General features: G+C 42.4%; 1 protein-coding gene across 1 annotated transcript in view; it reads left to right on the top strand.

Moving 5' to 3' along the window:
- LOC112631997 (amyloid beta A4 precursor protein-binding family B member 1-interacting protein) overlaps positions 1–26,202 on the top strand; it is a 127,776-nt gene that overhangs the window by 69,869 nt on the left and 31,705 nt on the right. The window contains exons 7-9 of the mRNA XM_025397605.1: positions 3,984–4,143; positions 6,097–6,218; positions 24,173–24,259. Coding sequence (XP_025253390.1) covers positions 3,984–4,143; positions 6,097–6,218; positions 24,173–24,259 — 369 coding nt within the window. The remainder of the gene's footprint in view (positions 1–3,983; positions 4,144–6,096; positions 6,219–24,172; positions 24,260–26,202) is intronic.

The following is a 26,202-nucleotide window of genomic DNA, read 5'->3' as shown; positions in this document are numbered from 1 at the left end:
ACTATTTCAAACCCCTGGATTATGTTTAAAATATATTATTTATATATTTTCAGAAGCGGAAATGAAAAGAGAAGTTGTTTCTTAGATTAAAAGATAGAACAACTAGCAGGTTCCATCCATTCGCTTCAGCTGGAGATTAAGAGAACAGAAGGAGAGGGCAGGTATCTCCTGCCATATATCAGAAAGTGAGAGTGTTGCCATGATTTAGTTTAGATGAATTATAATGGTACACACAAAGCACAAGCTGCCTTGATTCAACAAGGAAGATGGAAAACAGAAGCCACTCTGATCAGTGAGGAAGGAAAGAAAATTACGAAGACAAGTTATGTATTTGCTCTGATTTCAGACACTCCGAATATATTTGTTCTGTGATGCAGAATATTAAGAAAATAACTGAGACACACTCATGCATTAAGAGAATAACTGCAATGTACTCATGCATAATCTACAACATGTTTTTAAAGGATGGAAATCAAATCTATCTGTCATACTTTGCCCTCAAGTATTCTGTGGGCTGTTGACATCATTTTGAATTACAAATGATGTACACAGCTTGTGCTACAAAGATTTTGGAACTAGAAACAGAATCAGACTCATGCATTACTTTTATTGTTTTTTTTAAAAGCCCTGTGACACCAGAGAACGGTTCCATTTGTAAATTTTATTACAGAAGCAAAAAAACAAAACTGTAAATGACTTAGGTCTAAGATATTTTTGTATTTAGCATCTTGCCAAAAAAGAAGAAATTATAAAAGCTATAAAATCTTTAATGGATTATTTCAATTTTTTCACCCTTGAATCACTTTGCCCCATACCATATAGTGTAAATAGGAAAGCATTTAGCTTACTAAATCACATAACTGTGATTTAATGTTATGTGTTGGTATAGAGCTACTCTTTAGCTTGCAAATGTGAGGGAAGCTGTGAAGAATAGTAAATATAATTTCTTCTTGTTAAACATCACAAGACTTCTCTTGGTTGTGTGTGTGTGTGTGCATGCGTGTGTGTGTGTGTGTTTTCTAAATTCTGTAATTGTGGACATTTGTAAGTACATGTGGATTAACTCTAGTTTCCAATTTCTGCAAAAAGAAACCTTTAATCATCGCCAGATTATGTGGTTTAGTATTTTTTCTCTATATAAATGTTTTTATAGAACATAAAAAACAGCAACACGTGTTTTATTTTCTCAAGAATTCCTAAGTGGGATTGAAATGTAGTCAAACATCATTAATCTTTCCATCAGAAACATTAAATTTTCTAAGCCTTAACATTGGTAGTGTGTCTTAGCACATGTAGCTACTTTACAGCAGTAATTCTCAGCAGAGAGCAGCAAGTACGCCTTCCACAGAAAATAAATCCTAGTAAAGACCGCTATTTGAAGAATTCTTCTTTTTCCATGCAACCCTCCATGACTCATTTCTAAGGTCACATGAATGGACCTTTGACACTGTGTTAGTTAGGCCTACCATTTTATCATCAAAAGACAAATACAGGGAAAAAGCAACTATCCAATTACAGATGTCTGAGTTAGAGATTTTCAAGGGGAAAAAAAAAGTATTCTTTAGGAAACCCTGGGATAAGGCTCTGGTTTAAACGGTCCCTGGAGGAAGAAAGCATTTTGACTGCCCCATGTCTACATTTTGATCTTGGGGGTGTATGTGAATGTTGGAAATAGAAGGTGTTACATGAGTGCTTCAACTTTTGGTTGCTGCCTGCAACTCATCCAAATGGTTACCACCACACACACCCTTCCGTTGCTATCAGTAACTCTGCAGAACCATCTACAGGAGCTACACTCTTCAATCTGTTAACTATAGAGTGTTAGGAAGGAATGAAGCTACAGCCATACAACCCTGATCATGCTCCATCTCATCTGATCTCAGAAGCTAAACAGGGTCAGGCCTGGTTAGTACTTGGATGGGAGGCAGGAATGGGACAGAACCTGGCTGCTCAGAACCTAATCCAAACTTGTGGAGAGAAAGAAATGTTATCAAATTTATGGTTTCTCTCTCCCTTTTCAGTCCATCTAATCACTTTTTTTTAATAACGATGCATCTTATTGGTGAATAACCAGGACCAACCATAAGCTCATATGCTACAAATACACAGGTGTCAAAGAAAATCCAAAGCCTAGCTGCATTATTTCACGAATTAATTCTGTTACATTACATGAAAATCAGGGTCTCTCTAACGAATAAGATTTTAGTTGTTGTTGTTGTTTTCTCTCCTTTTTTTTTTGAGACGGAGTCTCACTCCATCCCCTAGGCTGGAGTGCAGTGCTGCAATCTCAGCTCACTGCAACTTCTGCCTCCCAGTTTCAAGAGATTCTCCTGCCTCAGCCTCCTGAGCAGCTGGGATTACAGGCACATGCCACCACACCTGGCTAACTTCTGTATTTTTAGCAGAGACAGGTTTTCATCCTGTTGGTCAGGCTGGTCTTGAACTCCTGACCTCATGATCTGCCCGCCTCAGCCTCCCAAAGTGCTGAGATTACAGGCGTGATTCACCGTACCCAGCTGAATCAGGTGTTTTAATAACTTTGACAAGTTGCCAAGAAAAAGTCAAGGATATTCTGTGTTTTTGTTGAAGATAAGTAAATGCAGCTTCCTCCAAACCTACAGATTTGGAATAAGATTACTATCAATTTTATTGTGAATTTAATTCAATAGGATATTTTGAAAATGGAATAAAAAATAAATTAGGGGCTGGATACGGTGGCTCATGCTTGTAATCCCAGTACTTTAGGAGGGTGAGGCAGGAGAACTGCTTGAGGCCAGGAATTTGAAACCAACATGGGCAACATAGTGAGACTTTGCCTCTACAAAAAAAAATGAACAATTAGCTGGGTGTGGTGGTGCACACCTGTGGTCCCAGCCACTCAGGAGGCTGAGGTGGGAGGATCAGTTGAGCTCAGGAGGTCGAGGCTACAGTAACCCAAGATGACACCACTGCACTCCAGCCTAGGCAACAGAGCAAGACCCTGTCACACACACACACAAAACAACCCCAAAATTAGATTCATCATGTGCCTGCAAAACAGCTTATTTCTCAGTCTACATTCATTTCACTTAATCCAATTCTGATCTCAAATGTGCCCTGCTGTAACTATCTGTCTCTCAGTGGGGTCCCCTCAGTGACACTGTGTTGAGATATACCCTGTGGACCTTCAAAAAATTGTGGATTAACCAACTTGGTGTCTTCAGACTCTTGGGTTGCATGAAATAGGACTCAACTCCAGCTAAGCAAAAGAGAAGAGTTTATTATAAAGAAACAGGTGGCCGGGGTGCTGGCTCACACCTGTAATCCCAGCGCTTTGGGAGGCCAAGGTGGGTGGATCACCTGAGGTCAGGAGTTCAAGACCAGCCTGGCCAACATGGTAAAATGCCATCTCCACTAAAAATTTAAAAAAAAAAAAAAATTAGCTGGGCATGGTAGCAGGCACCTGTAATCCCAGCTACTAGGAAGACTGAAACAAGAGAATCACTTGAATCCAGGAAGCAAAGGTTGCAGTGAGCTGAGATCACGCCACTGCACCCCAGCCTGGCCGACAGAGCAAGAATCCGTCTCAAAATAGTAATAATAATAATAATAATAAAGATACAGGCATAGCTTTTAAACTAGAAAAGTTTCTGGGCTCCAGGATGGAATAAGAAAAGGGAAAGATTATTGGGAAAGAAAGAAGCTAGCACTTTTTTTGTTCTCTTTGTTTTCTGTCTCTGCCACCAGAATGCCCTGTCTCTGAAGGCTAAACAAGGACTTTGTTTATTATCTGTTTTCTCTTTTTGTGAATTGGTTTCTCCACCTCTATAATCCTAGCACCTAAAACAAGTGCCTGGCATGCAAGTGAGTTTAGATGGAGCAAGTTCACCAAACACATTCTCACATAAATTTGCAGAAACAGTAGCTACAACTTTGAAACCCTTATCTTAGTAGCCTTCTCCAGTTGCTGAAATTTACTGGCTGCCTCATGGTTCTATCCTCAGCTCGTCGTCAAGGTGCACATGGACGACAACAGCACAAAGTCACTGATGGTGGATGAGCGGCAGCTAGCCCGAGATGTTCTGGACAACCTTTTCGAGAAAACTCATTGTGACTGCAATGTAGACTGGTGTCTTTATGAAATCTACCCGGAACTACAAATTGGTAAGTCCCATCCCCAGCAATGGGCTGTACTCCAAAAACCTTGTGGGTTTGCTGTATTACGGGCCTGGGTTTATTCTCTTTTTTTCTCTTTAATTTTACATAAAAAATAGACATGGGGTCTCACTATGCTGCCCAGGCTGATCTCAAACTCCTGCGCTCAAGCAATCCTCCCACCTGGGCCTCCCAAAGTGCTGGGATTACAGGCGTGAGCCACCATGCCTGGCCTGGTTCTTCCTTGAGAAGACTTTGGTTCAAGGCTTTCACTTCCCTTATATGAGATTTAGTGCTCGACTCTTCATTTTGTTGTAGTGAAGAGACTTGGATTCTAGCAGGTGGTGGCCAGACCTTGGGGGATATAAGCATTATTACTGCTGCTTCTCTAGTGGTTCCATTTGGGAAAGAAAGCGACTGGATGATACTGACTAAGATACTGCATGGTTAATAAGCTGAGCAGGTGGCAGGAGAGCCTGGGTATCTGTCGGCTAATGCCTCTTTAGTGGTTGCTTCCTTAACCGACCATAACCCTGCCACAGTCTCCCACCAGTGCTCATTTCCCCTTCCTCCCTCCCCACTTGCTTAATCTCTGACACTTTGTCTTGTGGAAGAGGCTCAGCCTCAGAGTGCAAAGAACAATTGGTAGAAATTGGTGGAATTTTTCAAAAGCGGAAAAAAGGTTAACTGAAGATATACTGTTACTTCTCATTCTAGGTAGTGGTGGTGGTGGTGTTGAGACAGGGTTTTGCTCCATTACCAAGGCTACAGTGCAATGACGCAGTCATGGGTCACTGCAGCCTCAGCTCCTGGGCTCAAGCGATCCTCCTGCCTCCGCATCCCGAGTAGCTGGGACTATAGGCATACATATCACATTTCTCATTTTTAATAATGGGACAGTCGTCCCTCAGGAGAGCTGGGTGGGACAGAATTGCCTGTGCTGGAAGCTTTAGGAGCAATTTTTTTTCTGGATAAAATGGTTTACACTAAAACAGTCCCTTGAAGTTGTCTTCAGTTCTATGAGTCAAGGGAAGAAATGAAAGCCTTTCTTTATGTTTTAATTCAAGCATTCACACGTTGCTTTTAGAGTGTTAAGGAGTGATATTTTAGAGTGCACACTGTGACTCTCACAATTTCATTCAAAGTGTTTCACCAGTCATTGACTGACTGTCCACCTCACGTAGAATGTTTGCCACCATCTGGGACTATTTAAGGTAAAAAATGTCAGCATGAAAAAAGTACGTCTCCAGGTACACTGGCATATGCCTGTAGGCCGAGCTACTTGGGAGGGTGAGGCAGGAGGATTGCTTGAGCTCGAGCCTGTGAATAGCCACTGCACTCCAGCCTGGACAACACAGTGAGACCCCATCTCTTAAACAAAATGAAAGAAAAAAGTGTGACAGCTGACCATTGTCACTGTGTTATGGGTTTTTTTTGTTTTGTTTTGTTTTTTTTTGAGACAGATTCTCGCTCTGTCGCCCAGGCTGGAGTGCAGTGGCCGGATCTCAGCTCACTGCAAGCTCCGCCTCCCAGGTTCACGCCATTCTCCTGCCTCAGCCTCCCGAGTAGCTGGGACTACAGGCGCCCACCACGTCGCTCGGCTATTTTTTTATATTTTTTTTAGTAGAGACGGGGTTTCACCGTGTTAGCCAGGATGGTCTCAATCTCCTGACCTCGTGATCCACCCGTTTCGGCCTCCCAAAGTGCTGGGATTACAGGCTTGAGCCACCGCGCCCGGCCTGTGTTATGGGTTTTTTCATCTTGTTTTTAATGGAAGATAACTTGAAGACAATGAAAGATAAACATAATAGAAATATTGCAGTGTGACATCATGTGAGAATTATTAATAAGAATCCTAGGCACCTGATGAAACTCATGAAGATTAACTCAGTAATAGCTTGTTTCTCACTTGGAACCCCTGATGTCTTGGGTCTGAAAGAATACCTTTTCTTATTTCATCAGAGAGGTTTTTCGAAGACCATGAAAATGTTGTTGAAGTCTTATCAGACTGGACAAGAGACACAGAAAATAAAGTACTATTTTTGCAGAAAGAGGAGAAATATGCTGTATTTAAAAACCCCCAGGTAAGATGACCTGCATATTATTAAACCCTATAAAGTATGAAGGATTTTCTTTTTTGAGACAGAGTCTCACTCTGTCACCCAGGCTGGAGTGCAGTGGCATGATCTTGGCTCACTACAAACTTCGCCTCCCAGGTTCAAGCAATTCTCCTGCCTCAGCCTCCCCAGTAGCTGGGACTACAGGCGTGCACCACCAGGCCCAGCTAACTTTTTGTAATTTTTAGTAGAGACAGGGTTTCACCATGTTGACCAGTAGGGTCTCGATCTCCTGACCTCGTGATCTGCCTGCCTCAGCCTCCCAAAGTGCTAGGATTGCAGGCATGAGCTACTGCGCCCGGCCAAGGATTTGTTTTAATGTCACCTGTATACTAACCACACCATTCATTGTCTCACAAAATATGACAAATATATTATTTTCAAATAAACACAGACTCAGCTCTTAAGCTGTATGTAAGTTAACAGCCCTTTGAAGGATTCAGAAAGAGAAGAATCCATTTTGCTTTATTTTCATTCCAAATCCAAAACGTATCTCTCTGCGGTTGTCTGATCCTCTTCTGTCCCTGTTTCCGTGTGGCTGTATTAATCCGATATATCTTCATGCACTCACTGTTGGTTCTTCCTGCTTCCTACTTGAAAGATGCTCTTTTCTTTGTTGTTTGTATTTGGTGCTTATATTTGCCAGGAAAACTAAAATGACCACCTGGAAAATGTGCAAGTTACTGTGATTTCGTTACAAACAATTTGTGCCAGTAAAAAGCATAAATTTATATTTGTTCTTTTTTTCATATTTGTTCATATTTGTTCTTCATATTTGAAAATGCTTCCTTCAAGTCATGTGTACAAGGATGTCCAGGCTTTTTCCCAACTGAGGCCTCAAGCAACTATAATTGTGTGAGGGTCATTACCTTCTTTTTGAAAATCAAAGAATGTTAAAGGTGAAGAAGTTCCTCTCCATTTTCCAAACACCTTTCCCTTTTACAGGTTTAAAAAAAAAAAGTGTCATATCATTAGAGGGAGAATTAGGGCAGCTTCCTTGTGGGAAAATTTATCCTATAAATGCTATTTTCTGGGGTCTTCCTTAGGTTGTATGGTGGCTGACTGACAGCAAAGCAATTAAATAGTATTATTTGTGATAAATATCAAGCAATAAAAATACAAAGTTTTTCACCCGTAACTACCTTCAACGCCATGCTTTTTTTTTTTTTTTCTCTTTTGTTGTTGTTGTTAGACAAAGTCTTGCTCTGTTGCCAGGCTAGAGTGCAGTGGCGCAATCTTGGCTCACTGCAACCTCTGCCTCCTGGGTTCAAGCAATTCCCCTCTCTCAGCCTCCCGAGTAGCTGGGATTACAGGCACATGACATCACCCCTGGCTAATTTTTTTTTTTTTTTTAGTAGAGATGGGGTTTCACCATGTTGACCAGGATGGTCTCGATCTCCTGACCTCATGATCTGCCCGCCTCGGCCTCCCAAAGCGCTGGGATTACAGGCGTGAGCCACTGCACCTGGCCCAATGCCATGCTTTAACAACTGCATTAGTGAAGGTACCATCTAAGTTGCTGTAGCAAAGAGACTCTTAAATCAGTGGTTCAAACAAGCTACAAGCTTATTTCTCTCTCACACACTGGTCCAGGCACAGGTACACAGGTAGATAGACCTAGTGGAATGGCGCTGCCATTTTCAATATGTGGCTTCCATCTTTGGTTCCATGGTAGCTTTTCTGCCTCGCCATTTTCCAGTCCGTAGGAAGTGAGGGAAGAGCCGGGGAAATGCACATTCAGGTTTATGTTTCCATCCCATTGGCCAGAAGTTAGTTCCATAATGACACTGAGCTACAAGAAAAGCTGAGAAATGTAGTGTCTATCTGAACAACCATATGCACAGCTAAAACTAGGGAGTTACATTCAGGGCCACACTTTGCATAACTCTTCCATGAGGCACCTTTCCCCTTGAATCTATAAAAATAATGCTCAGGAGTCATGCAACATGGCTATGCTATTGTATAAGAGAAGGTATAGCTATTGTCTAACTAAGATTAGCCATGGTGGGAGAGTCAGAGATTACCTCCATACCCCTTTAGGCTGGATCAGAGATTACCTCCACACCCCTTTAGACTGGATTTAGAAACCAAATTGACACCAGAGAGATTAACAAGAGAAAAGCATACACATTTTGATCAGTTTTACATCTACATGGGGATCTTCACAAGAATCCAAAGTCTAAAGAAGTGGCCGAGGCAAGATGCTTCTATACTTGTTTAACAAAAAACAATAAATTTGAGAAGAAATGACAGAACAAAGAGGATCTGGCTAGGGGCAGTGAAGTTTCTAGGGGAGTGTAAACCAGAAAGTTTCTGATAGGTCTCAATCAGTTTAGAAGTTTCTTTTGCCAAGGCTTAAGTACACTCCTAGAAGAAAACAAACAAACCAACAGAATCACAGAAACAGTCTGTGGTCTGTGCCCTTCTCCAAAGATGAATTTCAGGGCTTCAACATTTAAAGGGGATGCCAGGCACGGTGGCTCCTGCCTGCCATCCCAGCACTTTGGGAGGCTGAGGTGGGCGGATCACTTGAGGTCAGGAGTTCGAGACTAGCCTGATCAACATAGTGAAACCCCATCTCTACTAAAAATACAAAACTTAACGGGCATGGTGGTGGACGCCTGTAATCCCAGCTACTTGGGAGGCTGAGGAAGGGAGAATTGCTTGGACCCAGGAGGCAGAGGATGCAGTAAGCCAAGATAGCACCACTGCACTTCAACCTGGGTGACAGAGCAAGACTCCATCTCAAAAAAAAAAAAAAAAAAAAAAACGTAAAGGGGAAAAGTCAAGGAGGGGAAAGAGGGAGGGGCATGGTAACGCACATGTTGCAAGAGAAAAAGAGCAGGTAGGGAAAGAACGAATAACTGTATTCCTCTCCCGCTCAGTAAATTGGAACTTTACAGAAGATAAGATGAACATAGAATTGCTCCTTGTGGAGATATTTAACCTTTTATTTGTAGCTGTCTGTTTAGGAACAAAAGGGTGCAAGGCAGTGTCTTGCATGACTCAGCTTTCAGCTTACTTTATTCCTTTTGGCAGCACGAACTGGGGTCCCGCGTTTTTATATTCCTTTCACTAAAGGGCGTCACCAGAAGATCTATGGGGGGAGACAAGGGTTACTTTATCTATAGTGGAAGATAGAAGTTCCTTTGTTGAGTGTATTTATTCAGCTCCTTTGCAGCCCAGTTCCCAGTCTCTGGTGATAAGGGCTATTTTCTCGCCCTGAAACGCTGAGGGTTCCCCTTCAGAGGAATCCTGATGGCTTGCTGCCTGCAGGAAGAGAAGGTCGGCTCACCCTTTCTGGGACCCCAAAGTCTCCAGTGTTTTCAACTAGAAGTAATCAGTGCACCAATCTAGCATTTTGGGGGATGGCATGTCTTTCAGTCCTTCAGTGGGCATCTGCAGTTTGCCATGGTAACTAATGAATTAGTGCACATACCATAATGGTACAATCTGAATTTTTACAAAGTGAACCACGCACATGAAGATAACAGCATTCAGGGAGTTGCAGCAGCCTTCCTCATGGCTCTTCCAGTCCTTACTCCCCATTACAAAGGTCGTCATGATTCTAGCCTCTATCTCCTTAGCATTTCCTCTTTTTGAACTTTATATATGAAATGGAATTATATCACAGTACTTTTTTTTTTTTGAAACAGGGTCTTGCTCTGTTGCCCAGCCAGATCTTGCAGTAGCGCGATCGTGGCTCACTGCAATCCCCGCCTTGCAGGCTGAAGTGAGCCTCCCACTTCAGCCGCCGAAGTAGCTGGGAACACAGGAGCAGGCCACCACACCCGGCCAAGTTTTGTTTTTGTTTTTTTTAAGAGACAAGCTCTCACCATGTTGCCCAGGTTGGTTTTATTTTGCTTTGCTTTGACTCAACTCTCATTCATGCAACTGCCCACAGCACTAGCTTATTCTTTTTCACCGTTAGTGTTCCATTGTGTGACTATACCAAAACCTATTTATCCATTGTCTCGTTGATGGATATTTGATGTGTTTCTAGGGTGGGGCTTTAACCAGTAATGCTGTTGGGAGCATTCTTGTACAGTACATGTCTTTTGTTGGACATGTGTAGACATTTCTCTGGCATATATACCTACGGGTGCAATTGCAGGACCACAGGTTGTGCATATGTTTAGTTTTGTTTTTTTATTTTATTTCATTTTTGAGATTGAGTCTCACTCTGTCAGCCAGTCTGGAGTACAGTGGTGCAATCTCGGATCACTGCAACTTCTGCCTCCCGGGTTCAAATGATTCTCATGTGTCAGCCTCCTGCGCAGCTGAGATTGCAGGCACCCACCACCACGCCTGGCTAGTTTTTGTATTTTTAGTAGAGACGGGGTTTCACCATGTTGGCCAGACTGGTCTCGAGCTCCACTTCAGCCTGCCTCAGCCTCCCAAAGTGCTGGGATTACAGGCATGAGCCACCACACCCAGCTTTTTTTTTTTTTTTTTAATAAGAGTCCTTCTGTTACCCAGGCTGGAGTGCAGTGGCACAATCGCAGCTCACTGCCACGTCTGCCTCCCTGGCTCAAGTGATTCTCGTGCCTCAGCCTCCCAAGAAGCTGGGAGGCACTCACCACCACACTTGACTACTTTTTGTATTTTTAGTATAGATGGGGTTTCACCATGTTGGCCAGGCTGGGTGATATGTTTAGTTTTAGTAGATACTGCCAAGCAGCTTCCACACAGATTCTATGATTCAGCCTCCCATTAGCGTTGTATGAGAATTCCTGTTGTTCCACATCCTTGACAGCCTTTGGTGTTGCCATTAGTTTTTAAATTTAGCCATTCCAGGGGTTTGTAGTGGCATCTTCTGTGGTTTTAAGTTGAATTTTCCTGATGCCAGTGATTGTAGCATCTTGTCAAATGTTTCTTATCCATTTGAATACCCAGTAATTTTGAAGTACCTAAAGCATTCTTGTCGAAGCTCTATACTAATACCCTTTGATAGTTTGTTTAAGGCTGGGCACAGTGGCTCACGCCTGTAATTCCAACACTTTGGGAGGACGAGGCAAGGGAATTGCTTAAGCACAAGATTTCAAGACCAGCCTGGGCAACATGGTTGTTATAAAAGTGAGCTCAGCTTGCTCTTGCCATCTTTTTCATGCCTGCTTACTTGCTTTCTGCTTTTCCACCACATTATGACACAGTCTGAAAGCCCTCCCTAGAAGCTTCCACCATGTCCTTGGACTTTCCAACCTCCAGAACCATGAACCAAATAAACTTATTTTCCTTGTAAATTACCCACTGTCTGGTATTCTGCTATAGGAACAGAAAATAGACTAAGACAGATTAATACTTGCAGCTTAATTAAGAAAGAGCTTACCTGACCCAGAGTGTCAGTTCTTCTGGAAAATTATCAAACTGTACAAAACTCTTTAAAACTTCATTCTTAAAGTCCCAATACTGAAGTCTTCAATACTTAACAGAAGTCTTTTACAAATTATTTGTCTTTGTGGATAGTGCCTGGAAGAGGCAAGAAAGTGAATGCAGAGGGAGGCTTTGAGCTCCATTTTCAGAAGCAACAATAAGTAAGAATTTGGAGACATTAATGATATGCTTGTGCAGGCATAATTACTAGGCATCCATTTCCAATGGTGACTGGAAAAGTGGCTTCACACACCCGGGTTTCAAATGTCACCTGCTGTGTGATCTTGGTATGCTCTTTGACAACACTTAAATTCACTTCTCAGTTTGTCAAATGGTTGATGCTGCTGTACTTCCTACCTCACAAAATCAAATCCAGCATGAAAACCACTTGTTACATTGTGGAGTTATGCATAAAAGTAAAGTGGTTTGATCCCAACTGAAATTCAGCAGTCATCTGCAGTAAAGTTCTATGTAATAGATTATCTAAAATGAATATAGAGAAACCAAACTCTGCAAATTTGTGAACAGAAAGATGCTTAATTAGGAATTCCAAAAGGATAACTTGTCTACATTTGGGGAGGCAATAGCAGATCACCCCATTTTTAAATGAAAGAAAGTAGAGTTAACTCCTAATGAATTCTCCTGATGGTTGCTGTTATGCACTGTTCCATTTGAAAATAACTTACCAGCTTTTTGGAACAGTCACTGTTTTAGCTTCACTCCCAAGAGGTAAGAGCCAAGTATGAGTCTAACTATTGAGATTTGGTGAGGGTGCAAGACCATCACTGGTTTTCCAGAGGCACTGCTGAAATCTGAGTGCACAAATACTGTTAGCTCCTGCCGTCAACTGTCAGTGGTGATCCTTGGGTATAAAAACAGATATTGCTCTAATTAGAATTCTTTTAGAGTGATTACTGAAAGGATCCCGAGGCATCTCATTGGAATGAAAGATGGGAAGTACAGTCAGACCTCCCAGGGACTGGTGTAGGGGTTGGAGCATTGCTGGGATCATGATGGCAAGCATCTTGGCCCCAGCCCTCCCTTGGGTGTCCATCTCTCTCTGTCACTCTCTGTCCCTGTGCACAGCTGTGTCATTCTTCTCCCCTTTGGTGGACTCCTTTCCTCAACTTACTCATCTGTTCCCACATAGTCCCTATAGCCAACCTCAGATGATGGCTGCCTCTATAAATGGATCTCAAACTTTGTGCTTGCATAACCCTAGAAGAAGTTTGAAAATCCATGTGCCACCTCACACATTTGTTTGCTGACATCTAAATTTTTTCGTCACAAGTTTATTTATTAATTTTTTTTTTTTTGAGATGGAGTCTTGCTCTGTTGCCCAGGCTAGAGTGCAGTGGTGTGATCATGACTCGCTGCAACCTCCGCCTCCCAGGTTCAAGCAATTCTCCTGCCTCAGCCTCCCAAGTAGCTGGGACTACAGGCATGTGCCACCATGCCCAGCTAATTTTTGTATATTTAGTAGAAATGGGGTTTCACCATGTTGGCCAGGCTGGTCTTGAACTCCTGACCTCACGTGATCTGCCCACCTTGGCCTCCCAAAGTGCTGAGATTACAGGCATGAGTCACTGCACCCGGCTTTACAAGTTTAAATAGATACAAAGAATTCCATGTCCAACATATTTTAAATGTTGACAGTTTAAAAAAACTATTCAATGGAATCTAAATACAGTTCCATGGCAATCTGATTCTCACCATCATCTTTTTAAGAAGCACATGAATAAGCTTTTTTTTTAATAGACTATTTTTAGAACAGTTAGATTCACAGTCAAATTGGACAGAAATAGAAAGAGTGTCTATATATCCCCTGCCTTCGCACACATGCAGCTCCCCCCACTATCAACACCAGCATGGCACATTTGTCACAGTTGATGAATCTACGTTGACACATTATTATCACCCAAAGTCCAAAATTGACATTAATGTTCACTTTTGGTGATGTACAATAAGCTTTTTTCAACATTTGGGACATTTTATATTGTTCCTTTTTCCCCCCTTTGAACTGTTTCCATTTCATTTTCTCCCCAAAGATTTATTCTATTGTAATATATTGATATGCTTAAAAGTCTTTTATTATTCTCTGTCCCATACTCCTCTTCAACTAATTATGTTTATAAATTGATGGGTGAGCTTTTCTTTTCTGTCACCATAGGAAACTTAAGGGTTAAAAAATTACAGTTGACTGAAACAACATAGAAACCTTTTTTTAATTATAAATGTTGATACTAATTAAACATGAAAAGTAAAAATGGGAGGCCAGGCACAGTGGCTCATGCCTATAACCCCAGCACTTTGGGCGGCCAAGGCAGGTGGATCACCTGAGGTCAGGAGTTCAAGATCAGCCTGGCCAACATGGTGAAATCCTGTCTCTACTAATAATACAAAAAAATTAGCTGGGCATGGTGGCACACACCTGTAATCCCAGCTACTCAGGAGGCTGAGGCAGGAGAATCACTTGAACCTGGGAGGTGGAGGTTGCAGTGAGCCAACACTGTGCTGTTACACTCCAGCCTGGGTAACGAGAGTGAAACTCTATCTCCAAAAAAAAAGAAAGAAAGAAAGAAAAAATGGGGAGAAGGGACATCTCTTAATGTTAGAAACAGATGGAGCCATTTTCCCCCTGGTTAATTCCAGGATCAAAGGATGAAGTTCCGTATCAATTATATTCCAGTTTTTCATTTTTACAGATGTTAAGTACTTTGTATACTGAGAGACTTTGTTCATATAAATAAGTAGATGGGAACAGAAGAATTCCATTCAATTCTTTGAACTCCTTCCAAGGTACTAGCCAAAAGCCACAGGAGGATCAGTGATGATTCTTTTCATCCATCAGCTGACCAGATAATTAGGTACCTTCTATTATGTTGAAAGCAAAGAATTAGAATCCGCATGACTTCCAAAAGCTTTTGTGATGAGTCGTCTTCTTTCTCTGCGCTGGTGTTTCAAGTTGTCCTTTTGTTTAGGGCCTTTGAGCCTTACCCTGGGGCAGTAAGATTCTGTGTGGGTGCAGGTGCGATTTTCCTTTCTAACATGTGAAAAGGCAATTGTGAAAGGGGCCGTCCATTCTCAGACAGGTCCACTTTAGAAAATGGTACACTTCAAGACTGAGGATGTGAGAATTTACACAGCACGCTCTTGGAGGGGCTTCATGTAATTATAGGACATGGAGGGACGGGGGGACACAGTTGAAAGACCCTTAGCCAAGGCCAACTATAGTGGCTCACATCTGTAATCTCAGCATTTTGGGAGGCCAAGGTGGGAGGATCACTTGAGGCTAGGAGTTCAAGACCAGCCTGGAAACACAGGAAACCCCATCTCTATAAAAAATCAAAATATAAATGAATTTCTTAAAAAAGGAAGCCCCTGGCCTTGAATGTTGGCTCACTGTGAGTGGCTCAGGCTCCCCCATGGTTAACTGTCCTCTGCTTTACAAAGCCATTGTGCCTATTATGAAATAATAATTTATGACATCATTTCTCATCTTCAATAGTCAGTAGGACCTAGGTGGGTGCCAGCACTCCGAACACAGTGCCCCCAAAATATGGCACCGTGGCATGCTGAGTACTTTAAACCAAAGGAGATTAGAAGGACCTAAGATGCCAGACAATCTCTGTGACCTTCTCCCACCCTCCTTTCTTCTTCCCCCACTTATCCCCTGAAGCAGGTTATAGAAACTCAACTTTTTCTCCCCAAAGCAAGCCACGAAACCTAGAAGGCTCACTCACTGACCTCCTCCCTTTGCCCCTGGAAGGTCCTCCTGTGGCAAGCGTCCTGCCCCATACCTGGTTGGGGGGGAGAATGTCACACAGAGACACAGAAACAAATCAAAACAAACAGACCTCGCTGAGCTCCCCCAGTTTATTGCCATTAGATCATGTTTCTCCACAATTAACCACTTCTTTCATCAGATTGATGATGGAAAAAAACAAAACAAAACAAAACAAATTATGCCAAAATATTTAAAGAATATTAAATAATACTAAATAAAGAAGGTTATTCTGAGCCAATATGCGTGGCCGAGTCCAGATGACACAGTCTCAGGAGGTCCTGAAAAGTATGCCTATGGCAGTTGTGGCTTGCAGTTTAGTTTTGTACATTTCAGGGAGACAGGAATTGCAGATAAAATCATAAATCAATATGTGGGAGGTATGCATTGGTTCCCAAAAAGGCAGGGCATCTCAAAGCAGAGGCTTAACATGTCATAGGTGGATTTTAGGGATTCTTGAGTTAGCAATTGGTTGAGAGAACTGAGCTTTGTCTAAAGACTTGAAGTCAGTAGAAAGGAATGCCTACGTGAAGATGAGAAGGTCTGCTGTCTATCGTGTGATACTGTACCAGAATCAGGTTGGAAAGTAAGCTCCACTCTACAGAGTTAATTAAAAACCCATTTCATGAGATTTTGTGGTTTGTAGGGTATGACTCCCCTGGCCCCTTAGAAAGGATTTGGGCAAGATTGCGTATAATCTATGCGTTTATTTTTCTTTCTTTTTTTTTTTTAAAAAAAAAAAAACAATAAAAGGAAAGAAAAAAGGGAATCTTGGCAAGAGAAAAAACGTCAGGCACAGTGGCTCACACCTGTAATCCCCGCACTTCGGGAGGTAGGAGGATCACTTGAGCCCAGGAGTGTGAGACCAGACTGGGCAACATGTGAGACTTCATCTCTATAAAAAAATTTAAAATTAGCTGGGCGTGGTGATGCATCCCTGTAGTCCCAGCCACTCAAGATGCTAAGGTGGGAGGATCACTTGAGCCTGGAAGGTCAAGGCTGCAGTGGGCCATGATCATGCCACTGCATTCCAGCCTGGGTGACAGAGTGAGACCTGTCTCAAAAAAAAAAAAAAAAAAAAAAGGTCAGAGTTCAGTCTTCAACTTAGTGTAAAAATACGTAGTTTGCTTCTTTGGATATTGATTTCTGAAGGCTCCTATGTCATGTAAAACTTTGGTTAGATGAATTTGTGTTGCGTTCCTCTTGTTACTCTCTCTTGTTATAGGGGTGTCAGCCATGACCTCTGCAATGGATGAGGAAAAGGTAAGACTTTTTCTCCCCTACAGAGGCTCTCTTGCCCAGGGGATGTGGTCTCTTTTGGGAAAGTGGGCTGGGGCAGTAGAACAGTGTTATCCTCATAAAGGCAGTTTTACTTTAAAAGCCTACTGTACAAAAATCAGTGACTTTGCCTGTGTAGGGGAGAAAGAACCATTTTCTAACCCATTGCTAGGCTTATGGCTGAGGTCACTATTGCAAAAGACAGATTAACAACAACCAAAAAAGCACACAAATTTGTTTAATGTAAGTAACATAGGAGCTTTCAGAAATGAAGATCCGAAGAAACAGGAAGAACTGGGTATTTTTGTGGACAGTCGTGCAGAAGTGTGATTGCAGGACAAAAGGGTAGGATCTAATGGAAGTAAACTGGGGGAACTTGGCAAGGTCTGTTCCAATTCTTCTCTGGGTCCCTGTGTCTTCAGAGATAGGGACATCCCTTTCCTCTGGGTATAGGGTGGGTGGCTGTCTCACGAGGATCCTATGACTTACTTTAGAGAAAGGTCAGAGGATTCTTTTAAGACCTGCTTCGGAGGAGAAGGACAGGAAAAGGTCAGAGGGATCTTCCTGCTTCTTCTGTTTTCTCAAATGACAAGGTGCCATAGTTTGGGATAGTGTGTCCTAAACCCTGTCACCTGAAACCAAAATAGAGGTCTGAGAATTGAGGACGGAGTATGAACATGGAAAGTCATTCCAGTATTCACATAAGCCATTCTTACTGCTAGAAGCCTAAAGAATCTCTTTTTCAGAAAAGGAATCTGTAAAGTCAGTTCATGTAAGGTACAACCTTATAAGAGGTAAAGTCAGTTCATGTAAGGTTGTGCCTCAAGTAAGTTCCTCAAATAAGTTCCTTATTATGCTACTTTTTATTTCTTCTAATAACTTTCTTTTGCTAACTTAAAAATAATATCTGGCCCGGTGCAGTGGCTCACGCCTGTAATCCCAGCACTTAGGGAGGCCAGGCAGGCATGTCACAAAGTCAGGAGATCAAGACCATCCTGGCCAACATGGTAAAACCCCGTCTTTATTAAAAATACAAAAATTAGCCGTGCATGGCGGCATGTGCCTGTAGTCCCAGCTACTCAGGAGGCTGAGGCAGGAGTATCGCTTGAACCCGGGAGGTGGAAGTTGCAGTGAGCCGAGATCGCGACATTGCACTCTAGCCTGGGTGACAGAGTGAGACTCCATCTCAAAATATTAATAATAATAATATCAATTTATTATAAAAGGAAAAGTTGGAAAATTCAGAAAAATATAAGGAAGAAAATCTAAATCACCCATAATCTCACTCTTTAACAATAATCACTATTGATATTTTAGGCAACTCTTATTCCACAGATTATTCTGTTTCTTAACTGAAATTTGATGGTGATTATACTCTACTGGTGGCTGCATGAGTGAGGAGCAGAGACAGAAACACAGCTTCTTCTGCTCAGGTGTGGAAGGGTCTCAGCCACCAGCCTGGCAGCTATTGTGGGAGAAAAGTATTAATACCTTGTGGCATCATTCTTCCATTCCCTTCCAGCCTCCCTCAGCCCACCAAGGGCAGTCTCTGACCATCCAGGACCAGGTGTGATTAGAAGGAAAGTTACATAGTAATCACCTTTATGGTCCCCAGCATGGGCTACTGTGTTAAAGGAAGGTCTACCCATGACTTTGGTGCCCTGGATCTTCTCACCACCCAGTGTGGGTATGTGCGATTAGTCAGTGTATTGAGGCATGAAAGGCAACCTTAGAAGCCAGGCATGGTAGCTCACACCTGTAATCCCAACATTTTGGGAGGCAGAGCAGGAGGATCACTTGGACCAAGGAATTCAAGACCAGCCTGGACAACATAGGGAGATCCCAGTTTTTGCAAAAAATCAAAAAATTAGCTGAGTGTGATGGCATGCACCTGTGGTCCCAGCTACTCAGGAGGCTGAAGTGGGAGGATCATTTGCGCCCAGGAGTTCAAGGCTGCAGTGAGCTATGATCCACTGTCCTCCAGCCTGGGCAACAGAGCAAGACCGTATCTCAAAAAAAAAAAAAAAAAAAAACTACCTCAGAATCCCACTGGTTTGCAGAAACAGACATTTCCTCTCTCCTGGCTCCTGGGTCTGCAGGTTGCCTGTCTTTAGCTCCAAAGTATAACTTAGACTTAGATTTAGGTAGTTCCATGTCCTTTTTTTTTTTTTTTTTTTTTTAAGATGGAGTTTTGCTCCTGTGGCCCAGGCTAGAGTGCAGTGGCACCATCTCAGCTCACTGCAACTTCTGCCTCCTGGGTTCAAGCCATTCTCCTGCCTCAGCCTGCCAAGTAGCTGAGATTACAGGCATGCGCCACCAGGCCCAGCTAATTTTGTCTTTTTAGTAGAGACGAGGTTTCACCATTTTGGCCAGGCTGATCTCGAATTCCTGACCTCAGGTGATCCACCAGCCTTGGCCTCTCAAAGTGCTGGGATTACAGTCCTGAGCCACTGCGTCCGGCCCCATGTGTCTCTGATTGGCCCTGGACAGCACAGACCTGTGACGTATTCTTCTCACAGTCAATGACAAGAGTACAGGTGAATGACAGAAACACACTCTGCACCTCAAGCCCTCTGCTCAGAATCCATGCATCGTCCCGTCTGCCACATTCTATTGGTCAAAGCAAGTCACATGGCCAAACCCAACATAAGTGAAGCAAGGAAATAAGCTTCACCTACTCTGGGGAAAGTTACTGCCCAGTCACCTGACAGCAAGCAGAGAATTGGGAGTGATGGTCTGATCTGATCTTCACTCAGTGAGCTGCATTAACCCCACAGCTGTAGCCTGACTGGCTGCTCACTGGTCCTCCAAAGACACCTCTGTGCCTCTGTGCATGCTTGTTCTCATCCCTGGAAATCTATTCTCATTCTTTTTTCCCTAGCTGAACATTGAACAACTTTCAAGGCCTCCTTCAAACTTTGACCCCCTCTGTAAAGATTTTCTTGACCATCTCAGTCCATAGTTATTTTTTTCCTTCCTGAAACTCTCTACATGGTGGCTCATTTTGAATTTTTGTAGTCTCTTATATCTTCCCCATCAATAGATAAAGAGTCATCCGTCCATCTTGCTATGCTCTATCTGTATTTATCTTCTCCATGTGATAGCAGCCTTCTTAAGAACAGGGATTTGAGGCCGGGCATGGTGGCTCACACCTGTAATCTCAGCACTTTCGGAGGCCAAGGCACGTGAATCACTTGAACTCAGGAGTTTGAAACCAGCCTGGACAACATAGCAAGACCCCATCTCTACAAAAAAATTTAAAAATTAGCTGACCATGGTGGCATGTGCCTGTAGCCCCAGCTACTTGTGGGGCTGAGGTGGGAGAATTGCTTGAACCTGGGAGGCGGAGGTTGTGGTGAACTATGATCACGCCACTGCACTCCAGCCTGGGTGACAAAGTGAGATCATGTCCCTCCCCAAAAAAAGAACAGGGATGTTTTACATGTACAAAGGGCACTCGCAAATATTTCTTCATGACCTGATAACTGTTCGCTTGATTTACTCTTTATTCCAAGAAGATGTTTAAAAAGTATTTGCTGTTTCTTTCCTATCCAGCTGTTCCCAAATGTTGCACTCCCAGAAGCTGTGAGAAAAGACAGCAAGCTGTGACCAAGAGTCTCATTTCCCATTTTGAAGTTCCTTTATTATTCGACTCAGGTTTACCCAGTTTCCATTTGCAGGATATAATGACTAAATGTTGAGTTCTGCTCACTACTTCTCCAGAGCAGCCCGCATTGAGTGGGCGCCCACACCACAGGCGGAAGTTCCGATCCGAAAGCAATCAATCTTATTATTCTAAGAATTATTCTTATTCTAAGGACTGCCCTCCTCTAGCACAGATTTACTTTGTGTTTTTTGCTGTTTCGTTAAAATAAAAAACAAAAATAGCGTAGCATGGTCACTTAGAAGGATATTCTGGAGCTGAAAAAGTCAGAAGCATGTCAGAGAAAGTTCTCAGAGAAAGGTACAGCTACGTATCCTGCCTCTTTAGGGCACCCTGGTGAAATGTGGCCCTTCACGGTTTAGACAGGTTCTTCCCTGCAGAGAGTGACAAATGTTCTGTCTTTCCCAGATGATAACAAACACTTGCTCTGGAGTCTTTTTTTTCTTTTCTTTTCTTTTCTTTTTTTTTTTTTTTCTGAGACCGAGTCTTGCTTTAACACCCAGGCTGGAGTGCAGTGGCACAATCTCAGCTCACTGCAACCTCCACCTCCCAGACTCAAGTGATTCTCCTTCCTCAGCCTCCCTAGTAGTTGGGATTACAGGCGCCCACCACCAAACCCAAATAATTGTATTTTTAGTAGAGACAGGGTTTCGCCGTGTTAGCCAGGCTGGTCTCGAACTCCTGACCTCAGGTGATCCACTCACCTCGGCCACCCAAGGTACTGGGATTACAGGCGTGAGCCACTGCCCCCGGGCTTGGAGTCTTCACTATGCTCTCTGTTCACGCTTCCAATTCATCATACATGATTCAAATATCTGGCCTTCCTAAGCCAAGGTTTGCTTTCTAGCAGCACCCTGAAATCACTCTTGTATGAATGGGCAAACTCGTGTTGGATCACATTTTTTGTTATTGTGGAAAAATATATGTAACACAGGACTTATCATCTTAACCATTTTCAAGTGTACCCTTCTGTGGTACTAAGTACATTCACATTGTTGTGCTAGATTCTCCCCTATGGTACTTAAAGCTTTCTTTTTCTTTCTTTTTTTTTTTTTGAGGCAGGGCCCCACTGTGTGGCCCAGACTGGACTCAAACACCTGGGCTCAAGCAATCTTCTCGCCTCAGCCTCTAGAGTAGCTGGGACTACAGGTGCATGCCATTGTGCCTGGCTCTGTACTCAGAGAATTTTAATGCTGAGAAAAAGTATTTAATAACTTGGCCAGGCATGGTGGTTCAGGTGTGTAATCCCAGCACTTTGGGAGGCCGAGATGGGCAGATCACAAGGTCAGGAGATCGAGACCATCCTGGCCGATATGGTGAAACCCTGTCTCTACTAAAAATACAAAAATTACCCGGGCGTGGTGGTGCATGCCTGTAATCCCAGTTACTTGGGAGGCTGAGGCAGGAGAATTGCTTGAACCCGGGATTTGGCGGTTGCAGTGAGCTGAGATCGCACCACTGCACTCCACCCTGGCAACAGAGCAAGACTCCATCTCAAAAAAAAAAAAATTATTTAATAACTCGACGTTCTGCCACTAATCGGCCTTGGGAAAATCACCTAATCTTCTGTTTCGTCGTCTGTAAAGTAACAAGGGCAGTGGTACCTGTGTTATCGGGTTCTTGTGAGGATGAAATGAAATCATGCCTGTAAAGCCTTAGCACAGGTTTCTGGCAGGTGCTACCTAATATGGCTAGTCGTGGTCTTCAAGCAAAACATTTAAAATTTAAATAGTTTTCTGAATTCTATATTATGACTGCACTAATTCATAATATAACATCCTTTCAAATAACAAGTAAAAGTTTAAAAGTCTTGGAAAAACATATTAAAATAAACTTTTTTCAATAAGAATTACCAAAAGAATTGTACTTGACCAGGCATGGTGGTTTATGCCTGTAATCTCAGCACTTTGGGAGGCTGAGGGATCAATTTGAGACCAGCCTGACCAACATAGCAAAATCCATCTCTACTAAAAAAAAAAAAGTTAGCTGGGCAGGGTGGTGCACACCTGTAATCCCAGCTACTCGGGAGGATGAGGAAAGAGAATCCCTTGAACCGGGGAGGCAGAGGTTGCAGTGAGCCAAGATTGCACCACAGCACTCCAGCCCAGGCAACAGAGCAAGACTGTGTCTCAAAAAAAAAAAAAAAATTGTACTTGACGTATTTCCTCCTAAGTAGCTGGGACTACAGGCATGTGCCACCATGCCTGTAGTCCCAGCTACTTAGGAGGCTGAGTGAGGGAGATTACTTGAGCCCAGGAGTTCAAGGCTGCAGTGAACTATGATCATGTGACTGCACTCCAGCTTGGGTAACAGAGCAAGACCTTGTCTCTAAAAAAAAAAGCAAACGAAAAGAAAAACTCAAACTTCAGTGTGCATAAAAATCATCTGGAAAGCATATTGGAATGCAGATTTCCAGGCCTCATCCCAGAGATTCCAGTGTAACCCAGGAACATGCATTATATCAAGTTTCAAGGTGGTCTGGGAGTTATACTTGGAGAAACACTCCTATGGTGTAAATAAACACTTGTGCCTAGATTAGGGAGAGTCCTTAATTTAGTCACAGTGCTTCTGTGATACATTTTCTGCCTTTAATACATTTGTTATGTATGATTTTGTAAAACTCCATGTTTTTACATAAAATCCTCAGCACTTTAACTATAACAGTGGTCACTCATTATCTTCACTGTGCATATGGATACCTCAGCTGCGCTTATTGTGTAAAAATTAGTCCTTGAGTGCTCGTGATTTTTTGGAAACTCACACACTTTATTTTTAGCCATCCCGTTGATATTCAGTATTAACAAAGTATGATCCAGAAATTAATACAAACCATGCTCAGAGACCACGAATCCACTTGTGAGTTCTTTTATTTTTTTATTTTCTTTTTTTGAGACAAGGCCTCACTCTGTTTCCCAGGCTGGAGTGCAGTGGCGTGATCATAGCTCACTGCAGCCTCGAACTCCTGGACTCAGGCAGTCCTCTAGCCTCAGCCTCCCGAGTAGATGAGACTACAGGCATGCATGCCACCATGCCCAGCTAATTTATTATTATTATTTTTAGTAGAGACAGGGTCCTACTATGTTGCCCAGGCTGGTCTCAGACTCCAGGGCTCAAGCAATCCTCCTGCCTCAGCCTCCCAAAGTGGTGGGATTATGGGCATGAGCCACACCCAGCCTATGAGTGCTTTTAGCTCATAGTCCTCCCTGTCTTTGTTTAGGCTGGTTTTCTTTCCAGAAATGCCCTTTCTGCTTCTTTCTGTCCTTAGAAGTTGCTAAATAGTAAACCTTGTGTTGTGATTAACCCAGGCAGTTCTTTTAAAAAATAAAAGAGGTCGCTAACATTTACTAACATCTATATTTCTGGATTCTCTTGATAAGCCAGAATCCTGCTACCCTACAATACCTTGAGCTGCCATGTGGCATCTGCCTGCCAGAGCAGTTCCCCTCTTGAGCATAGGACATGAGCTTGACCTTCACTCCAGCCTCCAGCTCTTGCCAGTGCCTTGAGGACTTCCAGCTTCCAGCATTTAACATGCATGGTGCACGCATGGACTTCAGCAATTAAATGATGTATTTTTCACTACTGTTTTCTATCTTCATTTTTTCATCGATTGTACACTATGGGAGAGTGAGGAGGTTTCACTCCTGCCTTGCCATACGGTATCAGCATTTGGGAAGGCCCTGATGATTGATAGATAGCGTATGCTCTGGTTCCCTGTTTATTTCACACAATTAACATCTTTCCTGCAAGACTGTGAGTTCCTTGCAGCGTCTAGCATGGTAATGAACACTTACTGATCTGATCTTTTAACATTTTATTTAGAATTTCTACTTGGATAACAGAGGAAAAAAAGAAAGCAAGGAAACCAATGAGAAAATGAATGCTAAGAACAAGGAATCCTTACTCGAGGTAAGGTTAATTTTGCAGAATGGAAGAAAAGAGAATGACGTTTGCTCTATCTATTTTTAAGTCATTTTCTTCCCAGAACAATGGAAAAATCTAAAGACACACTGAAATTTCAAGTTGGGGTGTTAAAATCAAATTATTACTAAATTATAGCTGTTTAGATCATTCAACTGTTTTTCTTTTTTGAGTCATTTGTTACAACATGTGGCTTTAGACAAATGAAGTGGGATTCATAATTCTTGACTTTTAAAAAGACTTGACAAATCCTCATAAAACTCATCTTCTGGCATTCCATATGTTTCATTACTTAAGTGCTCCACGGAAGTCAGACATAAGGCTTCCAAATCTTATTTAAAGGGACCTCTAAGATGCTCTCCCAACATCTCAGATGTGGTAGGAAGCATGAGATTCGGAGTCAGGGACCCGTTACAGGAGGTGGCCCTGCCCAACACTGTTCATTTGCTAATGGGACAGTCCCCGCCCCCCTGAGAACCTCAGTTTCCGAATTGTATTGAATCATCACAGAGATTCAGGGAGCTGGCGAAAGCACTGTGTTGATGACCATACAGATGTCTGTGATGACCACTATTAGGGCGTGTTCCAGAAGTTCATTTGGCAATTGATTGTTTGGAAACTTCTAGTGAGTTTTCACGTGCTAAAAATCAAGGCTCTGAGCCTCGCATGGGGGCACACACCTGTAATCCCAGCTACTCAGGAAGCTGAGGTGGGAGGATCACTTAAGTCCAGGAGCTCAAGGCCAGCCTGGGCAACAAAGCAAGATCCAGTCTCAAAAAAAAAAAAAAAAAAAAAAAAATCGGGCTCTGTTTGCAGCACATAACACAGCTGAAACGAGTGCCAGATCTCAAGTCACAAATGGCCATGCTAGAGTTGCCCAGGTTGTATTTCCCTGAGACAATCCATGGACCTTTTCCTGAGTTAGTAAATTGTGGACCTCCCTTGAAAAATCAGAAGACCTGGTGATGCCCTCGGCCCCATTACCTGGAGCCAATTGGCTCATGCTGAAGAGCGCCCTCTCGCGTTCATTAAGGTTCCGCCCAGACCTTGCGCATGTCTATTGCCTGCTTGTTTTCACAGCCCAGTACCAAAGCAAGCAGCTACCACAGCCAGCTGCCACTCCCAAGATGCTGAGCTCAGGTGTTGCAGGTTCTGGTTCCTGGGAGCATGAGCACAGCGGGCATTTCCCAGGGAGGCACAACAAGAGAGTCCTTGTCCCAGGACTTCAGCAATGTTTTACAGCTGCATGTAAAAGAAAATACAAAGCGTGCTGTGCTATGAAAAATCATTATCCTGCTGTCTAATGGGGGTCAAAACCTGAATTTGAGAGATTATTAACAGGATGACTAATACTAGCCAAATTTGGGGAGAAATTGGGGAGTGTGAACAGAAATGTTTTCCAGCTCTACTACATAAAAATGTACTTGGAGGATGCAAAATCCAGTTATTTCACATTTATGAAACTAAATGAGAGGATATTGAAAGTTATAAAAAGAAAGTGAAACATAAATTTGACTATTTGAGTTGTAAAATAGAATAATATATAATTTTATTCTATTGATTTTTAAGACAAAATTTATTAAGAATTCTGTAATTCTATGCAAGTTTTGAGATTTAAAAATCTACATCTAGATGTTCTTTGTTATTCTTTTCTGATACTGGTGTATTAATAACTGCCTTCTTCCATCTTTGAAAAGAAAACTATCCCAATAGTAAAATATTAACTTATTTATTTTTATTCTTTTTATTTTTAATTTTTGTGGGTACATAATATGTATATATTTATAGGGCACATAATATATTTTGATATGGGCAAGGAATGTGACATAATCACATCATAGAGAATTGGGTATCCATCCCCTCAAGCACTTATCCTTTGTATTACAAACAATCCAATTACACTCTTTTAGTTATTTTTAAATGTACAATTA

The sequence above is a fragment of the Theropithecus gelada genome, chromosome 9 (genome assembly GCF_003255815.1).
Source record: "Theropithecus gelada isolate Dixy chromosome 9, Tgel_1.0, whole genome shotgun sequence".
Taxonomy (NCBI): domain Eukaryota; kingdom Metazoa; phylum Chordata; class Mammalia; order Primates; family Cercopithecidae; genus Theropithecus; species Theropithecus gelada.
The sequence above is the reverse complement of the archived record's forward strand: the minus strand, read 5'-3'. Positions and strand labels throughout refer to the sequence as shown.